The 17,341-nt window shown below is 38.9% G+C and overlaps 1 protein-coding gene across 1 annotated transcript in view; it reads left to right on the top strand.

Annotated features, from left to right (window-relative positions):
* Nucleotides 1-16,829, top strand: part of PIEZO2 (piezo type mechanosensitive ion channel component 2) — a 287,036-nt gene extending 270,207 nt beyond the window's left edge. The window contains exons 46-56 of the mRNA XM_032746936.3: nucleotides 321-468; nucleotides 582-796; nucleotides 2,532-2,690; nucleotides 3,985-4,132; nucleotides 6,561-6,749; nucleotides 7,208-7,300; nucleotides 8,426-8,598; nucleotides 9,975-10,091; nucleotides 12,064-12,143; nucleotides 13,432-13,600; nucleotides 14,482-16,829. Of these exons, the coding sequence (XP_032602827.2) occupies nucleotides 321-468; nucleotides 582-796; nucleotides 2,532-2,690; nucleotides 3,985-4,132; nucleotides 6,561-6,749; nucleotides 7,208-7,300; nucleotides 8,426-8,598; nucleotides 9,975-10,091; nucleotides 12,064-12,143; nucleotides 13,432-13,600; nucleotides 14,482-14,734 (1,744 nt within the window). The 3' untranslated portion in view covers nucleotides 14,735-16,829. The remainder of the gene's footprint in view (nucleotides 1-320; nucleotides 469-581; nucleotides 797-2,531; nucleotides 2,691-3,984; nucleotides 4,133-6,560; nucleotides 6,750-7,207; nucleotides 7,301-8,425; nucleotides 8,599-9,974; nucleotides 10,092-12,063; nucleotides 12,144-13,431; nucleotides 13,601-14,481) is intronic.
* The last annotated feature ends 512 nt before the right edge of the window (nucleotides 16,830-17,341 follow it).

The following is a 17,341-nucleotide window of genomic DNA, read 5'->3' on the forward strand; positions in this document are numbered from 1 at the left end:
CTGATGTTAATTTAACATGTATGCAGATGTCCCACCAGCTGATCAGATGTATCATCAGTTGTTCAAATAGCATCTTCCTGATAAAAAAGCTAAATATCCCATGTGACCTTGGTTGCCTATGCATATTTCTACTGAACAAATCCTAATACAGTGGGTTAGAAGCAATCACAACAAAGAACTGCTGTCTCTGCAGTCCTGTGAAGGCTGGCAAAGTAGATCTTAGCTGTCTTTAAAAATATTAATCATACCACACTCAGCCTTTACTTTATTCAGTGCAAGTTATGTGCTATTAAATCACATTGTGGTCTGTCTTGTTTTAGGACTCTCCAGGTGTACATGCCCATCAGACAGTTTTTCTACAATCTTATTCATCCAGACTACAGTGCAGTGACGGATGTGTACGTGCTGATGTTCCTCGCAGATACAGTGGACTTCATCATCATTGTGTTTGGATTTTGGGCTTTTGGGGTATGTCACAGAGGCATCTATCTGTAAATCCTCAGCAGGATTTACATGTTGTAGATGCTAAATATTATGCAAGTGTCCTTTTTCCTTGACCACCCTTATATTTTTCTTTTCAGAAACATTCTGCTGCAGCAGATATCACCTCTTCATTATCAGAGGACCAGGTCCCAGAGGCATTTTTGGTGATGGTGCTTATTCAGTTTGGTACCATGGTGGTAGATCGAGCACTGTACCTCAAAAAGACTGTAATGGGAAAAGTCATCTTCCAGGTCATCCTTGTTTTCGGAATACATTTCTGGATGTTCTTTATCTTGCCTGGAGTGACAGAAAGGTATAAGCCTTATAAAGAAACAATATGGGTGGAATACTAATGCTCTACCAGGTTCTTTGTATTTAAATTGGAGATGTTTATATCTAGGCTTTGGAATCATGATCAGGTTTCTTCTTTGCCTCATTTCTAAGCAGAAAGTTGGAATGCATTTCCACAGCAGTAACTGTGGCCAATATAAGTTTGAGGAAGAATTAGTTATGTAGGTATAGAAATATTCTCAATTTAGGCCAAAATGCAAGCAGGTGAAAGAGAAATTGCCTGTAATTGAGTGATTAGAGCCTTCAGCTGAGACAATGTTGGCCTCTGATCCAATTCCCTGCTCCCAAGACTGCTGCATGCTGCTTTAGAAGAGAGAGTAGAAAATTTCTCCCTTAGAGTAACTTATAACTTAGCACTTTCCTGAAATGTGTGAACTGTGGATTTAAATCTCCTTAAACCGAGGAATGTCTAAAATATGTGTCTGTTCTGAAGAGCAAAATTCTCCTCCTATGCTCCTGCCACTTGGCTCTGGAGGTGATGTGGAGGCGGTCACCTGGTGCATAAAATTTTGTGTCACATACCTGGTCAGGCTCACTCCCAAATTTAACATTTTTCATTTCATGGCTCAGGGCACTGACCACTGCAGTCTGCAGCGTAGAGGTGATAAGGTTCCCTCCCTAGTGTTTGGCTAACTCCCCTCTTCCTACTTTAAGTTGCCTTGAAGTATTTCCCTCACTCTATTGACTGTCAATGGAAATTGAGTATATCACCTGGGCACCTTACACTTCATTAATAGTCAAGTTATTTTACTGGGAAAAAAGAAATTGCTTTATAGTGTAAAAGAAGACTGAAAAGTCTCACTTCCTCTCAAAAAGAAAGTGAAATAGCAATTGTGCACAAATTTGAAAAAAAAAAAATCATTTTTCAAATAGATCTCTTATCTATTGCACATTGAAAACTGTTAGGAAATAAAATAATTTTGGCTTTGTGCTTTTGGGAAATCTTTATCAAGTTGTTAATATCAAATCTGCATCTGATACATCCTGTATTCCTTCTAAGTGAGATTAGAGCCCCCTACAAATTTTTTAATCAAAATACTTCTGTGGGATTTAATTGAAAATATTGGGTTATGGCTGGCTGGCAAATGCTGTCCATCATGAGGCATCTGCTGCAGATCCACTGTGCTATTGAATAACAACCAGAATGGCACATGTGAGGTGAGGCTGAGGGTTAGTTCAGTCTGGAGAAGAGAAAGTGTAGAGCTGTCTGAACTATTGGAATAAGACTGAGTCAAGCAGGGAAGGGTGGGAAATATTTTCAGAGGTCACTCCATCTTCAATTTCTGTGTGAGGTGCTGACATGAACACAAGTAGCCACTAAAGGTGTCTTGATTGAGCCCCTACCCAGGACTTGCAGAGGGTTGAGCCATCATGGGGGAGAGGAGGACTGATTGTGTTGGGCAGCAAGGGACCTTCGGCATGCAGAGGGAGAGGGCACTGCTTAAGGCCTTCACTCCTTGGGGAGCCCATTCTCAGTCTCTCCCTGTGACCCTGAAGTGGCAATGGATGCTGGTTTTAGACTTTTTTCATTCAGTGTCTTTCTAATTCTCCTTTAAGCCTGCCATGGGGTTAGCAACCAAGACCTTTTCACAGGACCTCAGGAAGGGGAAACTGCCAGGAGAAAAATACCATTTCCAGCTAATTCAGTCATACATAGACACAAAGCTCATCATTTTCCTTTATCTTTTCCTTTACAGGAAATTTAGCCAGAACACAGTTGCCCAGCTCTGGTATTTTGTGAAATGTGTTTATTTTGGCTTATCGGCTTATCAGATACGCTGCGGATATCCAACTCGTGTTCTTGGCAACTTCCTCACAAAAAGTTATAACTATGTCAACCTGTTCTTATTTCAAGGGTAAGCATAGACTTACTGCCTTTCTTCTTTCTTTTGTGTAATAAGGATTTTCTATAGTGAAATGCTGGGGTTATTAATGACTTTTCTTCACAGACTGCTGGAAATAAGACAGTAAATTTTGCACAGCACACTCTATATATGCCATATGCCCCCTGTAGACCACAAGAAAAAGAAAAATCTATTTCTGGAAGGCAAACTTCATAAAATTCCATTTCTCACTCTGAAACCAGAAGCCTGATATACCAGTCAGCTATTCAGTCTCCTATGAAATAGACGTTTTTAACACTTCCAAGAAATCACCTTTGTGAACAGAAATAGGGACTACACATTGTGCTAGAAAAGAGGTAGTGTTATTAGTTCTGCAGTCCTAAAAAATAGGAAGGTGTGAAATCCTAAAGAGGCATTTGGAGCAGGTCTACCTGCTACACCTCAGCACATGAAAGAAATTGACTGAAAGACAACACACCTGAGAAACAGGAACTTAAAAATAAGCACAAAAAAAAAAAAAAAGTTTGCTTTGAGAAGTGTTGCACGTTTAAAACTCTTCATGAGTTCAGAGTGTTAGGGCAAGGAACTGGCACAGCATTACCTCAGAGTGAAAGGTGGTTTTACACAAGCAGACCACATCCTCCATTTACACGGTTACAGTGGCCTTGTGATTAAGCCAGTTTGAAGCATATGTGTAATTCACAGAAAAAAATTGAATCATTTCAGCCTTTTCACAGTACTTGCAGTATGGACTCTTTGCATTCCAAGGAAAAGTTACAGATGAAAGCTTTCCTCACATGAAATACTCTTTAAAGTGTGGGACTAGGAAAGGGAATTAGGCCCTTTGAACAGCTGCTCCTTGTGTGTTGATTTCCTGTTGATTCCCACCTTCTTCTGCTGTTTAATCCTGAGTCACAATGCCCAGTTCCATATGCAGCAGAGGGCTGCCCACCTACTGCAAAGATGCCATGCAACATTTGGTGTAAGGAGGTGTAAAATTAATCCCACCATCCTGTAGACCTCTCCCAGGTCAGAGGAATCTAGGAAATCTTTCACTATTCCATCAGTGGCTCAATCACAATTATGGACATAATGATGCATAAGCATAGTTATAGCCTGGCAAGAAGATCTAGAGTAACATGAGCTATGGCAATTTCAGGATGTGATTGTATTTGGGTTTACAGAATCCCCATTAAGCTCTTTTCATGTTGTCTTAATTCTCCCTCTTGTCATATATACACTTGCTGTGCTTGTTTGATGTGGTGCCTCTGCTTCCGACAAGTTATCTGCTGTGGTCTCCCTTCAGGTTCCGCCTGGTTCCATTTTTGACTGAGCTGAGAGCAGTAATGGACTGGGTTTGGACTGATACCACTCTCAGTCTTTCCAGCTGGATCTGTGTTGAAGATATCTATGCTCATATATTCATCCTGAAGTGTTGGCGAGAGTCAGAAAAAGTAAGGAAACCCCATATGAGTGATTCAGACCTTCTCTTGGTCATGCAGAAGGGAAGAGAAATTATCATGAGTCCCTAAATAATTGAGGAATTCACCACAAAAACTTTGTTGGAAGATATGCCTGGCACTTGTGTTCGGAAATATCCAGCCTGTTGGGTACTTTACGTTAGTTGGCAGCTGCTGCGAATGAAACTTCAAGTGGCTTCTCTTTTGTGCCCAGCTGATTTTTCCACCATTTACACAAGCTCAGAAGGGTGTGCCTGCTGGCTTAATTGTATGCCTGGGTTTCAAGGCTGGGGTTGGAAGTCCTGGTATTCACACAGTTAAACACAACTAAATGACTAACCTGGAGTAGCAGGGAAGCTGCAGCTGAGAGAAAGGTCAGTAGAAGGAAGAGCTCATGCCCCGCAGTAGAGGTCCCAGGGACACCGGGTTCATGTAATTTCAGAGGGAACTCAGCTTGCTCCTTTATCTCAGGAGAGTCCCTGCACATCCAGAACTGAACTGTAGGCCAGATAAATCTACCATTTGTCTCACTGAAATTTCAGTCTCTTTAAATCATTTAAGCTTCAGTTCAAATTAAACTTGCAAATTGTGGATTCTTTGTAACTGCTATAAAGATTGCAACCATATGCTTGCTCATTTTGCCAATTTGAAAAAGAAATGAAACATTATTTTAAGAGTGACCAAACCAGTCAGAAATTCTACATCTGTATTGAAGTGGATTTACATTTAAGTGTTACTGACGTATTTCCACTTTTATTATAATCCTGTCTCTTAATGGCAATTGCTTTCTAAGTATATCACGTAGATTAACTCAGAGTTACATTGCACACAAATCACGCATATAGGCTTTTTCTCTATGACTCCCACTTCTGCCATGAAAGGAAGGAGCTCTGAAGAACTTCAGGAGTAGGGGAAGTAAAAACCCAGCTCTACTTTGACTCTCCGTCTCACCACATTTTTTTACACTACAATTTACATTATGTGTAGCAGAGATCTGATATGGGAAGATTTCCATGTCTAAGCTGGCATGTATGCTCTAATTCCATACAGAAAAATAACTGTGTCATAACTTTACGAGTATTGTTGATGGTACTTTGGTTCTCTCTCTCACTGAGTGGAATGCCCAAGTATTTGGACTGCTAGAGTCTCTCTGAGATGTTCTATAACATCATTAGAAGTGCCTCCACTAATATCCTCCAGAAAAATAATAATAATAATACCCCTGCTGATCTTGATATGATATTTTAATGAAAATACTATTCTGTAGCGCAAGACAAATGACTTGATACATTGCTTCTGAAAACTAAAGAATTGGTTTTAAATATAGCATTGTATTACAAATGTAATATTCTCATAGGGCTTTATGGATTCATGTTGCAAAGCAACAGCAATTTCCTGAAAGCCAGCTCCTGGAGTGTTTGAGGTGCAGTGCAGTAGAGTGCATATTTGTTTTGCACATGTGGTATGCAATGCATAGAGGACAGGCTACTAAACGCTGTGGAGTTAAACCCTGTAAGAGAATTATGCCAAAATAAATTACAGTGAAAGTAAAACATTTTACAGGATGGTGAGATTATTAAGAGTATTCAGTCATGATGCAAATAACAGAGGACAGGAATTATGGGCAAGGCAGAACAGACATGCCATGTGATCTGCTTTGAAGGGAGAAGAAAAGCAGTCACTTTTGTCCTCAGAAGCTAAGAAAGAGAAGGATGTTACATCAGCAGTATCCAGATTTTAGGAACAGCAACAACATTTTTAACATTAGTTAAATGGAGTCAGTGTGGAATGGACTAGAAACAGATTGGATCAAGCCCATGAACTCTTAGAAATACAATAAGTGAGGTGTGAAATGAATGTGGAGGTAGTGCAATATCAGAAATTTTACTGATTTTATATGTCAGTTGCTAGTGAACTATTTTCCTGCTTCCCCCATCTCCCACAATATACAGTTTGGAGCACTTCAAGACCTATGAGAAGAAGTCTGCCTTAAGGAGTTTTGTGATAAAACTTTTCAGAAGAGCAAATATTTTGGAATAAATTGTTGTATCACTGTTTCTGCTATTATTTTATATTTTGTTCTTGTGAGTTCATACTAGCACTTAGACTAAAAAATCAAATTATCCTATCTAAATGCTTCTTTTTTTTATGGTTGTAATGAATCAAAATCACAGAGCTTTACAATATTTTTCACACTGGACACACATTTTGGGTTCACTTGTCATTTCTCTCTGTTGCCATCAGAAATTGGGTGTCTGTGCAGGTTTGGCTAAAAAAATCTCAATATAGCTGTCCTGACAGGGGGTAGCAAATTACCACAAGAGATCGGCAGCCTTAAGATCATTATATATTCACCCATCGAATCATATGAAATGTACCTTTGATAGAAGAGACATTACCATACTGCTGTTTGCTTTTGCAGAGATATCCCCAACCAAGAGGCCAGAAGAAAAAGAAAGTTGTGAAGTATGGAATGGGTGGCATGATTATCGTCTTGCTGATTTGTATTGTCTGGTTCCCACTGCTCTTCATGTCTTTAATCAAATCTGTTGCAGGCATCACCAACAAGCCTCTAGATGTATCAATCACAATAACTCTAGGAGGTTATCAGGTAAAAAATAAGAAATACTAAAAGCAAAATCTGGTTTTAGTATTATATTTCCTTGTGCTATTTCTGTTTTTAGCATTATATTTCCTTGTGCTATTTCTTCTTCCTTCCATTGAATTGAACTCTCCAGCTTCATGTAAGGTACCTGGCAAGTTCCATAAATGATCACTTTTGGATTTAAAAATTTGTTAGTTTATCTCTGATGTAAAATATTATCTTCATTTTCAAATTAAAACCAGTCTCTACTGGCAGTGGAAAGTGAATAAATTTTCCTACAGGTCCATATGGTAGATATAAGATAATTGTAGGCAGCTTGCATCTCATAGGAAGAAGATTATAATACTGTCTTGTTGATCTGAGTGCCATAATTATCTTGGACTGTGATGCACAGGATGTTGGACTGTGTATGCAGCAGCCAATGTGAAGTAAATGTGATAAGCATGTGTTCTTTTGTTTCCCAGCCTATTTTTACCATGAGTGCTCAGCAGAATCAGCTCAAAAGTTTGGATCCGAATGAGTTCAATGAATTTCTGAGAAGCTATAGGGGTAACACTGTAAGTGAAAAATAGAATATCTCATTACTTAAAAATCTGTGCATGTTTCCATGGAGGCCTTTTGTGAGTTTTGTTTATGTAGTAATGATTGGTCATCAGTGCTGTCATCAATTGGAAGACATTACTATAAATAGGATTTGCATGAAAAAAAGTTCAGACACGTCATTTTTCAGGACAGTGCTGGGTTATGGTGAGACAAGCTACCATTAATGCAGACATCTTTGCACAAAATCCTGGAAGGCAGAAACCCTAGTTGCCCTGTTTTCTGGATGAAACCTTCCCCTCTAAATGACACAAACCTTCAGGAGATGTGATGCTGTTTGTGTAGTGCCAAAGAAAACATGCTGTGGGGACAAAACAATGTCTTATACACTTCTAAGCTCCAGGCTCCTTTCTAGAGCACACATCTTTCACCTTCCAGTGAGGAATGGTGGTTATGTCAAAAGAAAGTGTGCATAGCCTAGAAATGTTTTGACATTGAAATGTCCAAAAAAAAGCATTTAAGCATGGTCTCAGTGTTTCATGGAACAACATGCCCAGTTTCCACAGGTTTCTAGAGGAAAAGGACTAGTAATTAGTAGGAGCTGTTGTATTGCTAATGTAGCTAACATTTGATCAGATATAACTTTAAAAGAAGTGCTTGCTACTACCTCAATAAAGAATTTGATATCAGAATTTGATATTATATCCTACCACATAGCCCATGTATAATATCACAAATACTGTAACCTAGATGCATTTGGAAGTTACAAGGTTCTAGTTGGTTACTCCTTTGCAGACACTTTTCTATGCAGAAAGATACTTAACAAAAGACAGAATAAAATTTTAACTCAAGTTTAAACAGCCTCTACAGAGTTTGTTTCATGAACTTTCAGACTCAATTTAGCCAACATGGCCATCAAACAATGAGGCCATTTTTGTCTTGCCTTTTTGATTACTTTGATTACTTTGTTGATTCCCCTTCCTATCTCAAGCCCCAGTTGGTACTTGAGAAAAACAATCAGTGCACACCACTGCACTTACAATTAATCAAACATTTACAAATCTGTTTGACTGGGAAATGTGATTCTGTGTCTTGTGAATATCACTGCACTGAACTTTTCTTTTCTGCGTCTGCACCTGCAGGCTGCCTTGCAGTTTCTAGAGGGCTATGCAAGAGAAGATATAACTCGAGCAGATCTGGAGGGAAATTCAAACTCTTTATGGACCATCAGCCCTCCCAGCAGACAGAAAATGATACAGGGACTTCAAGACTTTGAGGCTGATTTCACTTTAGTTATCTCATGGACCATTCAGAGGTAATTAAACAAAGTTATTATGAGGTGGATGGATCATTTGCCAAGCGTTAGCTCAGTAGAACAGTTTTGCATTGCATTTTTTGTTTAGTTTTTTTAGCAAATTCTACTGTATGGCAGAGCAAAAATCTGAGAGTAGGAGGGAAAGAGACAGAGAGAAGTCATTTTTACCCATGAAAACATTTGTTGCCTGCAGTTCTCAAAAAAAAAAAAAAAAAAAAAAAGTGGAGCCACTACCAAATAGATTATTTGAAATGTCCAGGTGGAATTTTCAATGGGACTAGACAGGAAGAAAGAAAAAGAATTTTTTAGCCAGTTTTAGGTGGGGATGTTCCAGTGAATTGCCATTAACAACAACCTTGCTACCATTTATGGAAAGTGTATTCACTTAGATCTAGTTCAGATAGAAAACTTATGAGGAAATACAAACACAAGTTCTTCACCCTCTTATTAAGGGAGTCTGGAAGTGACAGAAACAATTTTTATGTGCAAATACCATAACAATGGCACATATCCATTTTGTTGAGATCTTTGCTCATATGAGCTTTCTTTGGCCTCAGTGAACCGACTTTACAATGAAGTTCTTGAAAGAGACAGCCTAGAGGATAAAGTTGTTGCACTCAGGCTAGAGCACACCCAATCACCAAGGTCATTTGCTGGCTACTGTCTGCCAGATGGGGTTCCTGTAGATTACTGGATTAAACTGGAGTTAAGTCATCACTCCACGGAATCCAGCTTCCTTTGCACCCTCCATATTTACATGTTTTCTTGGAAGTAGAAGCTGGATTGTTGTAAGAATATGTAAGAAGCAGGTCAGCTGAATCACTGCGGAAGCTCTGAACTCCCATGCTGGGTCTGTTCTTCCACAGTCAGAAATTGGCTTGTAATGAATCTGCACACTTAATTCGACTTCATTTGACATCCTCCCTCCTCCCCACACACATTTTTCCTGTAAGCACAAGCTATTAGCTAGTGAATTACATCACTCCATCATTTCTGAGCCTTACATTAATTTTTGATACTGTTACTCAGTTTGCCTATATGCTTTCATGGCCACAAGCATTCACACGCTAGTGCAAAGAGACATTTTTCACCCTCAAATTGTATCTTGTGGGATACGCTGTGAACACGAATGACTGAAAATGTTATAGACTTACCACAGTGACCTTCTGCTTGACTGCTGCCTTTCATCTAGGCCAGGAGGCCACAGGCAGCAGTAAGGTAGGCATGTTGTGCCACAGAGGCAGCATACAGGCTTTCTGCCTTTGCACATCATCTGTCACGGGTGTTTCTCTGCAGTCCCCAGCAGCTGCCTCACCCAGCTTAGGTTATGCTCTCATTGTAGGTTGTCAATGTGCTTTCTCTTTTACTTAAAACAGGAATCTCTCTCTTGGTGCCAAAGCTGAAATAGCATCAGATAAACTTACCTTCCCACTAAAAAACCATACCAGAAGAGATATTGCTACAATGATGGCTGAAAATCAACCAGAAAAGGTGTAAGTTATTTTCTTTTTCTATGTATATGCAAACTTTCCTCTTTGAAGCCTGATTTCCTAAGGTGGTCAAGCTTGTGCAAATGTTTAATTTGTCCACCCATCTATCCCCCTCTAATAACAGCTGCCAACAGCACTGAAGCCAAGTAATAGTAATATTAAAGGTTAAAACATGTTTCCTATTATAAATGTAGGCTGAGAGGACCCTGAACACAGGATCATCAACAATAAGCATGGTGAAGTTATTAGTAACTTTTCTTTGATTTATCGGATAAGCACTAGTTCAGTATATTCTCAGTTCAACTCACTTTTGAGTTACATCAGTTCAACTTGATCTGAGGATGTTGCATTGAAGATTTTTTTGTTCTAAATAACTATCCAGACTGTATCTCACAATGTTACTCATGAATAGTACTAGATTGGCAAGGAAGTGTTAAATCACTGCGGTCAAAGGGTAACATCTGCAGTTGTTTCTGACATCAGATCTTTTCCTGTGATGGAAATTCACAAGGCATGCTCTTCACATGAATATCAAACATTATTCTACAGATACAGCCTTATAGCAATAACCACAGTGGTGACTCCTTTTAGATCTGAAAAGAGTCGGCTCTTCCTCTTCCGCCTTCTCACTGGGGATTACTTTACAGCAGTAGTTTCTAAGTACTGCTAAGCCAACACATCATCCCTGAAGGCCACTTGATCTGATTTATGGCCAAAAGAGTTGAAAAGTTTAAGCTGAGACCAACTGGGATTTTGAAAACTCTGAGAGGTTCTTATCTGTTAGTAGGTAGAAATTAGATTTGCCTTTTCTGTGCACAGCTGTTTTTCTGCACCCACACACACTCATACATCCAGATTGCTGTTGCACATGTGATCATTGCAATTAAAAAATACTTGATGCCTCTTTTCTGCTGTGTGAAGACACAGCAATATTTCCTGAGGTGATGTAGAGCCACAGAGGGTAGATTTTTCTCATTTGTGGAAAGAAGTAATTCATTCATAGTTCTCTCTTTGCAAAAGACAAGCACTAACACAGACAATAGAGCTAATTTGCCTATCTTGCAGTAGTTTTGTAGATTTAAGGTTTTACTTGGCCATGAAGAAAAAAATGGTTGTGATAGCTATTAGCCATTCAGATACTCAGATACAGGGAGCTTTCTGCCACCACCTCTGCTGGGACAATTTAGCTGCTGAGTTCTTACCTTTTCTTGGACCTGCTGGAGTGTCCAGAAGGGATTTTCAATTGGCCACCCTTGTTCTTCCTCAACCTGGTGTATGCAATGTAGCCAAGTGCCACAGGATTTCTCTGAGAGCTCCTCTTCCCTGGAATTTTTCAGTCATTTGAGGCAAATGTTAGAACAGCATCTCTGCTTTTAGTGAAATGTATCTCCCTCTAGATACTGTAATTTATTCCCATTCAAGATGATTTGATTTGAGTCCAGTGAGAGAACTTTTACAAATATCTTTCTTCAGAAGTTTGAAATCCTCCTAAAAACTGTGAAAGTATTTCCCAATAAAAAAATCTGGCAAAAATTCTCATTCTTTTTAGGTGTTATTATCAAAACACCTTTCAATTCTGAAGTAATAGCTGCGCTCACAACATATTTTTCTATCTTGTTTACTACTAGCAATGTGCTGCCTTTATTATATACTTTATTGTTGACTATAAAAGCAGCTTTTTTTTAAAGGTGGCACAAAATATAAAGTCTACATTCCGTGCAGTCACAGGTGCCCCAGCTATGTGGAATTGATGGTATGTGAATGGTGACATTATGGATGGAACAGAACTCTCTGCTGAAGTTCTGAAAAAACATAGCTGAAAAATCCAGTTAATTTTCAGATATGACATCTGAACACTATAAAGTCATAACTTAAGCCAAGAATTACTGGGAACTGTGTATAGCACTGTTAGGTATTTCTAAATTATTTTAGAGGTATAAAAATATGAAATATTTGATTTCTCTTTTTTTTCCAGAACATTAGAGGAAGTGTATCCATACTACATCAAGGCTCCTAGTGATTCTCTTGCAAAACCCATAAAGCAGCTATTGAGAGGTATGTCTCCAGACCATGGAAAACAGAGTATGGTTTTAAAGAAGTGCAAGGCAGCACTCACACTTGTACATTCACAGCTGTTATGAGGTACCTCAGTTTTAAATGCACGTAAAATGGTATTTACTTGGTGTCTGCAAGCTTGAGGAGAGATAAGGTAATACAGTGTAAGGCAGAAAGTGCATCTCCACATATTTTGTCTTTGGATTTAACAGAAAGGACTCTAAGGATGAAGTCCATCTCCTTCAAGTCTGCTTTAGGAACTCTTTTCCTTTGTTTTATGTGTAAGTGATTACAACTTTCACTTCTCCACATCTCTCTGCTACCTTACTGTGAACAGTCAGCAGTTTTGCACATCTGCAAATGCAGCTGCTCAGCTTAAATAATGACACTGCATTATTTTTATGGTTTTTTAAGTTATTTCTTCCTTATTGGCTGCAAAGAATCCACTTTAAATAACTCATTGAATTTCAGAATCCATACAGGTACTCACAGACATACGGAATATGTGCACCCACACACATACATATATGTGAAAAACCTGTTGGGTTGGAATAGTAGAAACAAGTCTTTATCTAAGAGCAATTTTCTCAACAGAGGCTAAATTTGGAGCTTGAATGTAATAGTAGTAGTGCTGTGTAGTATATTCTTGTCAAGATTCATCAAGAAAAACAATTCTTAAGGCTGAACCCAGATCTGTGAGTAGCAATGAGTGCTTCACTGTCATTGGTCAGGTCCCAAATCTGAGTTTCTTTGGAAGAGCTTTAATGTATACACCACTAATGTACACTCAGGAGGACCAGAGTTCATCTCCTGTCTGTGTGACCAGTATGCATAAAACAGAATAGCACCCTTTTTTGATACAAGAGAATAATATCTTTTATATCAGACACAAATAGTTTATGGTGATAGTTTTCCTTTGAGATACAGAAGCTGACTTCTACCCTTTCAAGTTCAACGTGTTTCTGTAGGTCTGAAATGCAGACATGGTGAGTGCTATTGATACTTTGGCCTGAAAATACCAAAATTATTTGACAGTTGTGAAAGAGCATGTAATACGAAATATTTTAAATATTTAATGCAGATTCAGATAAGATTTGCAGAAGAAAGAACACAGAAATCTGGGTTTTATACTTTTGTATACAGAAATAATGTAAAATGGACTTAGAAGAATTTTGCTTTTGCATGGTTCAGTCATTTTATAATGCAGATGTTTGAAGTATCTGTCTCAAAATGTTTGATTTTTGCAATTCTTGTTGTATATATATTAACATTTCCTTTTTTTCAATAGACTGCAAGTGGGAAAATATTACAGTTTCCCTTGTCAAAAATGCATCTGAAGAATGGTGGGTTTTGAATCAGCTTGGGAAAAGACAAAAAACACCTCAAGAGAGTCTCGAACTCTTCATATTCAGTGATAAAGTCAGTCCACCAAGCCTTGGATTCTTGGCTGGTTATGGGTAAGAGGGAATCTTTACATCAAATTAAATGAAGTACATAAGATAGAAGTAGAGGTGGATTTATTTGTTGATTTGGGGGGTTATTTTTTGTTGTTGTTGTAGTGTTTGAACATTACAACGTTTTGAAAAGGGGTGTTGTGAGATTTGCAAATCCATGTCTATTAATATTATCTAGAGAAGGATTAATATTTGCAAGGTTAGTATCACCCCTGATAACTGCTCTCCAGTGGGAATAAAAACAGAAGCACCCTTCACACCAATTTCCTACTGAAGAGAAATAACCCAGAATATGTTAGTTTAGCTGCAAGTCAAGTTCTGCCTGAACTCTGCCTGGTTTTGTCGACCTTCTCAATCTTGTAGCCAGGACCCTAGGTGTGAAGGGGATATGAAATACATCTCCACAGACAGAGGAAGGCAGGAGCCTAAGCATTCCCAGGAGATACACCTTTCTGGTAGGATTTTGGAGATATCCCCATAGAAAGATTATCAGAGGGAATTATCAAAGTAAATGTTAGTTTGACACCAGTTACATGTACTTTAATAAGACATATAAGATATGAAACTGACAGATTATTTGCCTTTAGCAGCCAGCGGCAGTCATATTGCCAGTTGTGACTTCCAAGCTGTAGCAGGCAGGCCATGCGACTATCAGCAACTGGGGTCAAATTATTTAAGTCAGCAGCCTCAGCTGTTTATGATTCCAGAGATGTTCTAAGAGATCTTATTTTCCTTAATCCTGTGGCACAGCAGAAACATGACCCTAATTAGAAATTGACATTCAGTCCACTGACAGACCACAGCTAGCCATGTAGATGAGCTTCCTCACACTTGGCTGCCCTTTTACACGGCACAATTTGAACCCTTCCTTTCTTTCTTTTCAGCATTATGGGACTATATGCCTCAGTTGTCCTGGTGATAGGGAAGTTTGTCCGTGAATTCTTCAGTGGGATCTCTCACTCCATCATGTTTGAGGAGCTACCCAATGTAGACCGAATCCTGAAGCTGTGTACTGACATTTTCCTAGTGCGAGAGACTGGAGAACTGGAACTAGAAGAAGACTTGTATGCCAAGCTAATATTCCTGTATCGCTCACCAGAGACTATGATCAAGTGGACTAGGGAAAAAACTAATTGATCTCTTTGGCATCACACTGCAAATCAAGTTGGTTAAATCTGAATTTTAAAGGAAAAAGAAAAAAAGCACAATATTCTCTTAAGAGCTAAGCCTTTTATAGTTGGGTAGCAATGATTTTTCACTGAAGGAATCCTGGAAGCTACGGCCTTAGGAATCCATGCTGCCTTTCAAATTAAGGATCAACAGTGAAGAAGGCTGAATGATTTGTTGTTTTTAATGTGCCACTCCTCTACAATCTGGGGACTGCTTTGTAATTTAATCAGCAAAAAGTTTGCATCTTTGTCTGGCTAATTTAATTTTCCAGACAACCATTACAACTTAGAGAGAAACTAAAGGAGTGAACCCACAGATGACTCCAGTGTACCTTCTTAATCCTTTCTGGAGCCACACAGTTTGGATTGTGCAATATGCTGTTGTACATCGCTGAATTTCAAGCTACAGTAATGGGACACTGAGCCTTCAGGACACTCAGCACCCAGGGCCACACTGGGAACTGAAGACATTCTAGCCATACCCATTTGTAGAGAAGCAGAGGTTTTGATGTACAAAGGACACTGTGGACCAGCCTCTGTCAGCAAAAAGAAAACAAGTAACAATCTCTTGAAATGCCTTATTTTATTTGTATAGTCACAGGAGACATTTCCACCAAACATCAATGACTTTTCTCAGGAAAAAGAAAAAAAACAACTGAAACTTGACATTTTGTCAAGATTAACTGATGGCTAGAATAATTATGGTGAATTATGGAGTGTTCTGCTGGGCCATTCTCTTCAGCATTACTGCTTTCCATTGGATGAGAAAAAAAAGTGAAATCAATGACCTAATGAGCAACTTCATTTCTTATAACCCTTTAAAGACTGAGTAGTGTGTGCTTCTCTCTGCTCCCCATGACATGCTTTTTCCCATTTCGATGATTTAAGGCAACTGTTGTTTTGCTGTTAGCTGATATTCTTCTTCCAGTGTTTCAGGTATACAAAAATGTTTACATATTCCAAGTCACATTTTTACATCTGAGACGGGTTTTTTTTTTTAAGTTCCCAAATATAGACATACGTTTGAGCTTGAGAAATACCCTTTTTTTTTCTTTAAATTACTATTATTAGTGAAACAAATGTCTCATTAGAGAACATTGCAGCATGAAAATTTACAATTGCAGTGTAGGTTTCTTTCCATGTTAAAAAAAAAAACTGAGAAAAAAATAATTGAGTGGGTAGGGTATGTTAAAAGGATATACTTGTAGTTTTGATTCAGTAATGACTTAAAATAAAGCACATGTTGCAAAGTCATTTTAGAAGTATTTTTTCCTCTGCCTTTTTACATGAAATGGGAAAAGTTTGACATTCTTCTTAATCTGTGACAAATAAATCTCTTTCTTGTAGTTAGCTGCTATTTATTATATGAATGATTAGTTAATCACCAGAAAGAAACTAACATAATTTGCTGGCACATTTTACTGCAGAACTTCATAAAACAGCACAACTAAATGAAGTTGAAACATACTCTGCTGAGTGCTTCCATGACAAATGCTGTCACATCCATTCTATACTGTGAAAACTAACACTTTGAGCACCTTGATGTGCACAAAATAAGAATTGTTTCATGATATTGTAACAATAAAATAATTTGATGACTGGAACTCACTGGAAGACAACCTGATTTCCTCTGAAGTGAAAAGGTGGCTGCTCAGGCAGCATTCCCCCTGGAAAGTTTTGCTCCATTTCTTCCATATGTCCTGTGAATGAAAATTGAAATATACAGGGCAGCCCTGACATAGCACTCAGGGATGCTAAAATGTCTTTTATAGTTAGATGGATCCTCACCTGGGTATTCAGTGATTTTAAGGAGACAAACACTGGAAGGAGAAGTGTGAAGGATGTAGTGTGTTTCTAAAGGTACCAGCCAGCAGAACCATGCTGGCCACGGTTGGTCCTGGCTCCCTTCCTGGTTCCTTCTCTACAACAGGCACTTCCTTTTTGTCGGGAAAAATCTGTCTTCAGAATGAGCTGTACAGTTATTTGGGCTTTGCAAAAAATGTGCTGCTCTTTCTTTCATGGATTGATCAAACTTTGAAAATAAAAGGATTCCTTTGTTGGTTTTTTTTTTTTTAATTTATTTATTTTTAAAACAGCCTATAGTCACATCACTGATCTGGGCTGGGTAGCTACCTGCAATGGGTGAGGAGTGTACCTTACCATCCTTTGAGCCCAGCTGTCCAGATAAAGTTGAACTGGCAGCCATTTTCCAGGGGCATTCTAGGTAGTCAGTACTAGGACCAGTACCATCTAACATCTTTACTGACATCCTGGAGGACACAGCAGAGAGCCCTTTCAGCAGTGTGTGGACTTCCCTTTGCGATAACGCGGATGTGCCAGCTGCTCTCCTGGGGCATGGGCTGGGTAGCTGCGACAGCAGGGGCAGGACTTCCTTGAAAGGCAGATCTCAGGATGCTGGAGAAATTATCTGCCAGGTACTTCATGAACTCTGGCAAATGCAGCAGTCCTGCCTCTGAGGCAGACTAACCCTTACACAGTTCAGACTAGGTACATGGGTTGGGAACAGCTTTAAAATAAAAAGAGACGAGACCAGGGGTGAGAATTGACGTGTGCC

This window comes from Taeniopygia guttata, chromosome 2, assembly GCF_048771995.1.
Source record: "Taeniopygia guttata chromosome 2, bTaeGut7.mat, whole genome shotgun sequence".
Taxonomy (NCBI): Eukaryota; Metazoa; Chordata; class Aves; order Passeriformes; family Estrildidae; genus Taeniopygia; species Taeniopygia guttata.